The sequence below is a fragment of the Myodes glareolus genome, chromosome 17 (genome assembly GCF_982192425.1).
Source record: "Myodes glareolus chromosome 17, mMyoGla1.1, whole genome shotgun sequence".
Taxonomy (NCBI): Eukaryota; Metazoa; Chordata; class Mammalia; order Rodentia; family Cricetidae; genus Myodes; species Myodes glareolus.
In genome coordinates, this window is record NC_142042.1 from 62,522,972 (window position 1) to 62,533,304 (window position 10,333).

The 10,333-nt window shown below is 48.9% G+C and overlaps 1 protein-coding gene across 7 annotated transcripts; it reads right to left on the reverse strand.

Moving 5' to 3' along the window:
* Nucleotides 1-707: 707 nt before the first annotated feature.
* Rfx5 (regulatory factor X5) lies at nt 708-8,089 on the reverse strand. Of its 7 annotated transcripts, none has more exons than XM_048427887.3 (11): nt 7,926-8,060; nt 7,374-7,400; nt 7,021-7,152; nt 6,809-6,842; nt 6,382-6,464; nt 5,803-5,922; nt 5,501-5,620; nt 5,294-5,375; nt 4,806-5,007; nt 4,230-4,333; nt 708-3,835 (listed from the first exon to the last, which is right to left on the reverse strand). In XM_048427887.3, exons 3-11 carry the CDS (start codon nt 7,131-7,133, stop codon nt 2,654-2,656), a joined length of 2,040 nt encoding a protein of 679 aa, XP_048283844.3. In that variant the 5' UTR covers nt 7,134-7,152; nt 7,374-7,400; nt 7,926-8,060; the 3' UTR covers nt 708-2,653. The 7 variants fall into 7 exon arrangements, with proteins under 7 accessions (XP_048283844.3, XP_048283843.3, XP_048283846.3 ...); XM_048427886.3 differs by having other exon boundaries at nt 7,286-7,400; XM_048427889.3 differs by lacking the exon at nt 7,926-8,060 and adding an exon at nt 7,528-7,672.
* Nucleotides 8,090-10,333: the final 2,244 nt, after the last annotated feature.

A 10,333-nucleotide genomic window follows, 5' to 3' on the forward strand; every position in this document is an offset into this window, starting at 1 on the left:
AGCCGGGTGGCCAGGACAAACAAGAAGCCCTCTCCATGCAACAGTAGCCTGGGCTACAAAAACAAAACTTCAAATGTGTCTTTAAAAAGAAGAAGAGGATAATAGCTATATGGAAACATAAAATCAAACTTTAAAAAATAGGAAACACTATGGATAATTAGCAAAATGGAAAATAAATGATAGGGTCAATGAAGCCCATAGTAGCATCTGAAAATTTACCAGCAAACTCTCTGCTACAACTGATCATGGGTAGGGTGGGGCCATGACACAAGCAAACAGCACAAGTGGAAAGAAAACTAGAATGCATTAACTGCATGTCTGAGAAGAACAATGAGCTGGCATGGTGGGGCGCTCTGGAGAGACAGGCGGAGGATCTCTGAATTTGAGGCCAACCTTATCTACACAGTGAGTTCTGGGCCAGCCAGGGCTATATAGTGAGATTCTGTTTCAAAGAAAAAAGAAAATGTGCACTAAATCTGAAAAATGACTCAGGAGGCAAAATAGTTTATAGTTTTTAAACAATTGGAACCAGTATTTAAAATTATGTCTACAAAGAGCTGGGCACAGTGGTGCACACCTTTAACCTCAACACTGTGGAGACAGAGGCTACACAGTGAAGACTGCAGGGATACACAGTGGACCCTGTCATGAAAAAAACAAAATAAAATAAAATAAAATTATTCCCACAAAGAAACGTAAGGCTCAGATGGCTTTATAAGTGAGTTTTATCAAACATTCAAGAATAGTTCATTTCAATATGATGTAAACTCTTCCATAAAGTAAGACAAGAGGCAACGGTCCCCAACACAGGGTACACAGACCAAAAGGACCATCTAGGACCATCTTAGAAACCTCTTTAGAAATCTTACTAAAAACAAAGGCACTCATATACACGAATGTTCATAGCAGCATTGTGTATAATAACAAAAACTTGGAAACAGCCCAAATGTTATTCAATGGCGAATGGCTAAGTTGTGTTCTATGTGCTTGCTGTGGCATTATACAGATGAAAATGAATGAATCATAGCTATTACAATGTAGATGAATCTTAGAAACAATTTTAAGTGCAAAAGAGCAAACTTCAAGGACTAACAGAGTACAACTTTTTGTAAAGGTAAAATACAAGCAAAACAAAATAATAATACATTCTTAAAGAATATATACATACATGGCCAATATACATAAACAAGTGATTAATGGTTATCTCTAAGAAGAGGCAGGGAAGAGGGGCATAAACTTAATAGTATGTTTAATGTTTCAATATATAAGTTGAATGATGGGTCATAGGTACTCATTTCATTTCATAATTTATACCTTATATTTCTTTATAGATATCAAATATTATTATAATTTTTTAAAAAATCTGCTCTTGTGGAAATAAATGGACAGATGAATGATATCTCCCTGAAAGAAAATCTGTATTTCTTAGGGAAAAAAAAAACAACCAAGATTCCCTGACAAGAAGCTATCCTGTGGAGAAGACAGAGTAGGTCCTCAATTAACATGGGCTGGCTTCCTGCTGTCCCCAAGGATGCATCTGCAGTGTCTGGATCCTTCCCGCTGGTGCTCCCTGATTTGCAGAATCGGTACCACTTCCTCTGTTGACCTAGCCTAACCCCACACAGTCCTGGCTAGGACCTGACACAGGGCTGACAAGAGACTGACACCTGGTGGATGCAGACATGTGCTCGAGAAAGTGACACCAGACTGGTGGGGAGGAGGTAGGACTGAGAAAGTAAAATGCAGACCATTAAAGGAGCTCTGTCTGTGAGACAGAGGTGAAAACGCTGTCATGTGAGAATGAAGAGACTCTGGAGATAATGGCTTCCTCTCTGTCCTTCCCAGACTACCATGAGATAAGAGTTACAGTGAGAGAAAGGCAGGACTCACAAAAGCAGCAGTCCAGCTCACCTCAGCAAAGCAAGCTAAAAGGCACTCCCAGCAACTCTCCACCCCACCCAGGTCTCCATCTGGCGAGTCTGTGGTGTGAGAAGGCCTAGTCCACCTTTCTTTCCAAAGCTGGTCCATGATGTATAATAAACACATTAGCACAAACATCTTCCTGGACACACTAGTTGGTCAAGGACAGACCTGACCCAGGTTGGTTTAATCATGGTAAATCTTTGGGTTTTTGCTGGGATTTCTGATACAATAATACCCTTTTTTTTCTGCTTAGATGTAATGGTCAAACACAATCCTAGGAGTGCTGGCTGCAGTTAAGTGGTTCGAACTAAGAATGATTTTACATTAGGTGAAGCAGTGAGAAACATACTGAGCAACCAGATCAAGCCTCACCTGGAGCCAGTACCGCCTCTTGACTTTCCAATTTCATAAGCCAATAAATAGCTTTTATCTTGAGTTCTAAGTTTTCTATGATTAGAAGCCAGAGTATCTCTACCCTACACTCACATTTACCCTGTCTCTATTTCCCCCAGGAGAGCACAGGGATCTAGATGGGAAGGTTTACAACAGATTTACTGCTTGTGTTAAAGTCAAGGACTGAGCTGGGAAGGTCTGAAGCAGCCACCAGGCACTACACAAGCCAGGCCAATGGGCTCCTTTAGGGAAAGACTAGTAGCTGAATGCGAAGCAGGTGCTGTAAAGGGTCTCTACCAGGCAGGCATGAACATAGCCATTCTTCCCCACACACCTGTCATGGGGGTGTTGCTTTGGGGTCTTTATGCTCATGGGTTAGGGAACTTTGAAGTACACGGCCCTTTAACCCTTTGTTACCCTGTGCTGAAGGGTCAGCCTCTCCCTTTATCAACGGGAGAGCGTCCTTTTGAATTCTGCCCCTGATAACACTCACTTTTGAGGTGATGAGAGGAATTTTATCTTCTGCTTCTTTGGCTGGCTGGGCACTCAGGCTCCTTTCTCCTTTGGAAACGGTGCCATCTTCCTGACCTTGAGTAGGCACTGCTTCCTTCTCACCTTCACCCATTGGCCCTGGTCTTTCTTGTCTCCCAACTAAGTTGTTTTCCCCTTTTGAGCCCCACGTCTCCCAGAGTGACCTTGGCGTTCGGGGAGAGTTCACAGCAGCTGCAGCTGTAGGCTTCTCCGGAGCAGCGTGTCTCTCCCCATTCCCACCTGGCTTTTTCCGAGGGCGTCCCCGCTTCCTTTTCGCTTCACTTACTGTATCCTCTGTCTCTTGCTTCACTTCTTTAGCTGGCGGATCCTGTCCACTGGCTTCGCTCAGAGGCATTTCAGCTGTCCTTTTGATACCCTTGTCATGAGGTCGTGGGTCACCACTTACGCCTCCCTCCCTGTTCTCTGTGCCTCGAGGCAGAATGAGTGCCCTAGGTGGAACTCGCCCAGCCCCAGCCCCAGGTCCAGGTGCAGCTCCGAGCCCAGCCCCAGCCCCAGCCCCAGGTCCAGGCCCAGCCCCAGGTCCAGGCCCAGCTCCAAGCCCAGCCCCAGCCCCAAGTCCAGGCCCAACTCCGAGCCCAGGCGCAGCTCCGAGCCCTGGAGCAGCTCCAAGCCCTGGCCCGGGTCCGGGTCCGGGTCCGGGTCCAGGCCCAGGCCCAAGTCCAGCCCCAGCGCCTGATAAAGTAGGAACAGGTGGTAAGATCATGTTAATGATGGGCACACCTGCCTGGGGTCCCCCAACTCTAGTGGGCAGAGGCAATGTAGCTACTTTGAGAGTGCCTGAAGGAAGCTTAGAAGCCAGGAAGGGTGTGATAAGTGATTGTGGTGCTCGGGGAAGGAGCACAGGCAGTCGGGCCACAAGGGCATTAACTTGAGGCTTACTGGCTGCTGAGCTGTCAATTACACTCTTCTTCCGCTCTCCGCGCCCTGGGGGCTCAGCCCCAGCTCGGGCCTCTAGCTCCTTAGGAGGCTAAAATGCAAACAGAACCACAAGAAGATATAAGGACTGTGGCGAATACAGGGGCTGGAGAGATGGCTCAGGGGCGAAGAGGATTTGTTGTTCCTGCAGGGGATCCAGATTCAAGTCCCACACCCACAGAGTGGCCCACAATCCTAACTCTAGTTCCAGGGCCCTGACACCCTCTTCTCCCCTTAGGCACCAGGCACACGTGTGGTGCACATACATGCATGCAAGCAAAACATTCACACACATAAAATAAATAAATCTAAAATTCACTAATACAACAAAGGCTGAATACAGGAGAAAAAGAAGGAGCTTGGTGTACTAGCCGTGAAAAGAGGTTCACATTGGGAAGGGTACACTAAAACCCTAGGCCACAAAGTCAGAGGCATCAGTCACCTACCTGGGCTGGTCTCTCTGGCTTCTTAGGACCTCCACCTTCTTGGTTCTCTACACCGTTCTTGGATTTGCATGACGACCGTTCCCGAGGGGCTCTTTCATCCTCTTCTGCAGAGGCAGCCGATGGAAATAAAGCAAGCGTGAGGAGAAAACTAAGGTATGGAAGTGAACCTGACTGCCTGGGAGAGTGGCGAAAGCGACTTAAAGGATGTCTTATAAGACGCAGCTCCAGGAGGGGCTGGCCTGGTAGTTCAGCTGGTTACACACTGGCGATGTATGCATGACTGGATGCCACCTGGCCTGCACACCTATCCACCCACATAAAAAGGATCCCCCGGAAGAGAAGGCAATCCAAGCTGTGTCTATCAACGTATTCAGGAAGGCCTTCAGAGCTGAAAATGATATCACTGTACAATGGTGTGTGCCTGTTCAGAGGCTGAGGCAGGACTGCTAGAGCCCGGGAGTTCTAGTCCATCTGTGGCAACACAGTGAGACTCTGCACCACCCACCTCCGGGGAGGGAAAAAAAAAAAGCTCAGAGTGGCTGAAGACTTCTCTAACAAAAGAGGGGGCCCACCCACCAGCAAGCCCGCCGGCCTTAAGCACATGAGCATGTGCAGATCGGGCAGAGATGAGATGCTGCTGCAGCAGGTAGCGGGCGACCTGAACGATGGAACTGAAGGACCGTTTCAGGATCCGCTCTGCCCAGTCACAAGTCAGGGCACAGGCTGCCTCGACCAGTTCATCCCGAGGTGCCGGGGTTACTTCTGGGCCCATTTCTGGCTGGAATGGAGAAAGACATGCTCAGTTAGATCACCAAGCAAATGACTTGTCCCTCCCCGGCTACTGACGAGAGCAGAACAACTGAGGACACAAGTAGCTTCCACCCATTCAGACCTAGAAACCCAAACTCTCTTCCTCCCATGCCTCCACCACAGGGAAGGTACACGGTCCTCCAGAAGCGATGCAGAAATGACTGTGGTTTTCCCAGCCATTAAAACGCATCCTAAAGCCCCCAGACTTTTACCTGGGAGGGAGAAGTCATTAGCACTGGAAGGTCATTACTTACACCTTCAGAGCCCTTTAAGTCAAGTCCAGGCAATGGGGGCATAGATACCAAGGTCTTCCTTCGGATGCCACTGTAGCAATATCTGATGCAAATTAAGGAGCAAACAAAAGTGGGGGCTCTTCAAGCCTCTTAGGCCAGTTAGGCTGTTTCTGTAACGCACCTTTTCCTCCCCAGGTCCTCCAGTCTTAATCTCTCAGTCAAGGATACTTGGATTGGCCCCGCCCGCCGAGTCTTCGGGCCTTGATGTCTGGGAAGATCTCTCTGATGATTTTACCAAAGTTGGCTGTGCTGAGTGGACGGCAACAGGCAAGACTCTCACAGTACTTTCTGAGTGAGGAGGGGTAGAGTGAGAAGCTATTCAGAGAAGGCTACTGGTGGCTCCAGAAGGTTCCTAGGGACCAAGTGTGGGGAACCCTTTAAGAGCTCACACTCTAGTAAGGCAGGAGGAGCTTCAGGGGTAAGGGTCTAGTCCTGTGCCCAACAAGCCAGGCACCACCTTCTTTACGCACCGATAGGCATCATAGACGCTCTGCTTTGGCAGACAGGTGTCCATGTGCTCTTCCAGGTGGTTGCGAATCCACCTATAGGCGTACATATATTCCTCATTGCTAAGTATACTTGGTTCTGAACTGTAAGACAAGAGAAAGGGACACACATACTTCAGAGGTGCTGGACCAGATCAGCTGGTTCCAAACCCACCTCCCTCTGCTAGGCCAGCCCAGGGCAGGGCACCAGCTATGTATCTTCTACTTTTTTATTATTTTTTTTAAGATCATTGAATTTGTATGAGTGTTTTTTTTTCTTTTTGTATGTTTGTTTTGTTTTGGCCTGCATGTATGTATGTGTGCCACATATGTGCCTGATGCCCATGGAGGTTAGAGAGTGATATCAAGATTCCCAGAAACTGGAGTTATGGATGGTTGTGAGCTACCATGTGGGTGCTAGGAACTGAACCTGGGTCTTCTGTGAGAGCAGCCAGTGCTCTTACCCCCTGAGCCATCTCTCCAACCCCACTCCTACTTTTTAACTCATCACAGTGAGACTCAAATCAGACCCTGTGACATTTAAAACACTACCACCCTGATTACCTTTTCTCTCCGACGCTGGGCCCTGAAGGCAGCTGAAGGTAGAGGTACAGCTTGTCATTGTCAGAGAACTTCTGGACTTCTTGCTGAGACAGAGGAAACAGAGGTGGGAGAGGTGAAGGACCCGGTGAGTAATCTTCTGACGTTGACTATAAAGTCCAGCTGACTCTTACGGTCAGGTTGTCAGAATGAGAAGGGACCCAAGAAATGCCTTGAGGTTGAGGGATCACTGTGCTGAGGAACCTTATGGGCTTCCATGGAGGGAAAGGGAGATGAGGGGAGGGGACGGGGTTTGATTTGATCTGCTACAAAGGTTGCAGAAGGATGAGGTCTGAAGCTCAACGGTGGGCAGCAGGGCCTCCCCACATCATTGCCAGCATCCCCACCCCTCAGCAATTCGGCCTCCACTGCCCTTTCCCAACTTGCTTACCAGGATTCCCTCTACTTTGTTCTGCACGGCCTTGCTGTGGAGAAGAAGAAAAGCTGGAGGTCACAAGGTTTTCCCATCCCTTTGATTGCTAGAGACAGAAAAAGGATGGAACTGCTACCAAGACCACAGACCTTGCCTGAAGGAGGAGTGAAGGCCAACAAGGACCTACAGCTGGGGCTGAATAGGGTTTGGAGGCAGAGCCCATTACTTACGAAATGGTACCTCGGAGCCTCTGAAGAAGGGTGGTCGGTTCCCCAGTTTCAGCACCACCTTGGGGCCGTGCCCCGGCCTTGGGGTTCTTAGCATCAGGTTTGTCTTCTGCCATTCCCGCATGAGGACTATCGCTGGGAGGAGACAAGACCTGAGAATTTAACTCCCACCAAGTTCCTTTCCCCTAGAACCCCAGGGCAACCCTGTTTCTACCCAGAAATGCAAACAGAAGCAAAGCTTCCCCCAGTGGTTTTCCTCACCACTTGCCTTCTCTAAAATTAGAATTATTCCTTTACTTTGTCAGGCCCTTCTAGACCCAAAGAGATCTCTGACATCTCCATTCTCTATGCCCCACCTTTTGAAGTCTCTCAAATCTGGCAAACTGTTATGGGAAGAGATAGGAGTGGGGAATCCACGTTAGAAAGAAATCTTGTAATTTCTCTCAGTGCAGCAACCGCCCACCCTTCCCCCCCCCCCCACCTCCGAGGGGGTTAACAATAACGACAAACCAAAGTTCTCCGAGATTAGACTCTTCGCCATTGATTTTGCCTGGGAGGTCAGAAGGGATACGAACATACTCGGCCCTTCCAGGTTTGAAAAAAATTGGGCCCAAGTTCTCATTACTGAGTCTCGCCACGGCTTCCCCCGCTGCCCCCCTCGCCGCGGCGCGGACCCTACGTCATCCCACGACATCCCACCCCGTGGCGTCCCCACTCCCCCTCGAGCCCCTCCACCCCATCCCCTGGTGCTGGTCCGGGCGAGGGAGGGGGTCTTGGTCTCCGAACTCTCGAGACAAGGCGCAGGAAACCCTGCGGGGAACCGGGTCCCAGATTCGGGCACGTGCGCACGGGTGAGGAGCTGCGGAAAGCTGGTCCTGCTGGCACCCAAGTCCTGTCGCCCCTCCTACCTCGGAACTGTCACCTTCCAGCACGGACATTAGATAGGTGAGAGAGAAAGAGAAACTAGCCCCTTGGCTACCTCCGCTCCAGCCCAGCCCCACGGTGCCCGGCCGGCGGGCTCGTGCGTTGCTTTTATTTTCCTTTTTCTGAATGGTTGTGCCAGCCGCGATCTGCCTGGATACTCGCGCGGCCTACTCTGTGATTGGTCGTTGCTGCCACCGAGACGAAGGCAGTGAAAGTCTGCCTGGTAACAGAATCTGATTGGTCGAGAGGGGAGGGAAAATCCAAAGTTAGTCTTATTTGAGTCAAGAGGGGGGAAGTCCAGGTTAGGTTTCGGTTAAAGCTGGGGTCGGTTAGGCCTGCGGGTCCGGAGAGGGTTCTTTTCTTAAAGGGACCGCAGGATGAAAGCCCGAGTGCCCGCTGCCTCTTGGAGCGTCTCTCTTTTGCCCTCTGATCCTGTGCTGTAAGGTCATCGAGAAGACGGATAAGGGGACGAGCGAGGGCTTTATTCGGGAAAAGACCTGCGTAGAGGGTCCCAGAACCGCGGAAGGGAGTTACGGGGTAGGAAAGGGGTTGGCTAGGGGTACCTGGGAAAAAGGTGAGTCTAAAATGTTCAGGAGGTTGGTAAAGATCCTCATTACTGGGGGGTCGTTAGGACACGGAAGGTAAGAATCCACTAAAACAAGTTACTTTGGTTGTGCGAACCGAATTTCTTTGGTTTCAGGAATTGACATTGTTTCGCTAAAATTGGGGAGCTTTACAAAATGGAGTGGCCATAGCTACCATGTTTAATTTTTGCTTTTGGTCATTAGAGCTGCCCAAAGGAAAGAATCCCTGGCAGATTTTTTTGTTTGTTCGGTTTGGTTTGGTGTTTGTTTGTTTGGGTTTTGTTTTGTTTTGTTTAAAGAATTGCTAGAGAATGATGACTAATGATGGCAATTCACAATTATAAAATCCTGTAACTCCTTTTGGGTATAAAACCAGTTGAACCATTCTGTTTGCCCCTCTTTAATTTCATTCCCTGTGGCAGACAACCTCAGACAGCAGGCTTCCTCCCTTCCACAGGGAAGCTTCAAACCTTTAGCAGCTGTACTACATTAAGTGAAAACATTTTCTCTATTGTTCGTCATGCTCAATGCCGTTTTATAAAGCACCTCCATTTTAGTTAAGCAATGACAACTCCCAGAATTAAAGTAACTTACTGCCAATTCATTTCCCAGATTCTTGCTTTGTCCTCCCTTCTACCCCAGTAGCCCACAAGCGATGTTTACTGGTGGCCTGACTCACCCACTACACACCCTCCCTCCCTAGTGCTGACCATTGGCCACAAAAGGAAATTGTGTAGGCTCTTCCTCCTTTCCCTTCTCTGCCCTATAACCAGCGGGCTCAGGCCCTTACACTAATGACACCTCACCCCACCCCTTTGCGGTCTTTTCCAGAATAAAGCCTGTCCGTTGAGCCTCTCTTTAGTCCTCCTCTCTGTCCTCTCTCCATGCTGAGCCGTATTCCTGTAGTTCCCTAGTTGGTGAGCACTGAAACTTTGATTACGCCCCGCATGAAGAAATTTAGCACTGTGGCACATTTCCCTTCAGAGAGGACTGTGTGGGATAGCTTATGGGTCTTAACCCTCTTAGGGTCTGTCGGGAACCTGATGAAAGAGGCACATGCTGAGTTTTGCACCTATCTTACATGGTCATGCACTCCACACCAACAGTCTCTTAAACGAATGCATTTTGTTCTGCAGCAGAGATGGTACATCCCAAGTCTTAGGCCAGTCCTGACCACAGTGTTTTGTAAACAAGGTGGTTCTTGTGGTCTCTTCCCTGCAGCCTGGGACCCATTTCCTCACTGTAGGAAATGGGGATGAAATATTTTTTTGGTTTTTCAAGACAGGGTTTGTCTGTGTAGCTTTGGAGCCTGTCCTGAAACTTGCTCCGTAGACCAGGCTGGCCTCAAACTCACAGAGACCCACCTGCCCTTTCTATGGAAGAGTTCATGAGAATGAGTAGATTCTATCTTTAAAGGAATTGGTAAAGATGTCATCGGATAGAACCCCATCCCCATCAGTATTTTCCTAAGACTGAAGAAATGTGTTCAAAGCTGCTCTCTTGGTAAGGCCATTTCGGATGCTGTGCTCAGGAGTTGCACTTTGCTACTCATCTGTGCTTCCAGCCGCTAAGTCCATGAGGTGGCCTTCTGAGCTCTCAGAATAGGCACAGACTCTTTAGGAATAAACGCCTAGCAGTGCTCTCCGCGTGCAGTGTGCTCACTTAAACACGGCTACGCCCTCTTTTGCAGGAGTAAAGCCTCTTGCCTTGCTCAGACCCTCTGGATCGTACAGTTTCCTAGTTAGGCTTAACTGTCAGTTTGACACCGCCTAGAGGTATTTGAGGGAGTTTCAGTTGATATTGGTCTG

Excerpts from the sequence above, each read along its gene's own strand:
- Rfx5 (XM_048427892.3), bottom strand. The coding sequence starts at position 7,133 with ATGGCAGAAGACAAACCTGATGCTAAGAACCCCAAGGCCGGGGCACGG. Across the intron at positions 6,843-7,020 it reads AGGCTCCGAGGTACCATTTC|CAAGGCCGTGCAGAACAAAG; the intron begins GTAAGTAATGGG and ends TCTTCTCCACAG. Across the intron at positions 3,836-4,229 it reads AGCCAGAGAGACCAGCCCAG|CCTCCTAAGGAGCTAGAGGC; the intron begins GTAGGTGACTGA and ends TTTGCATTTTAG.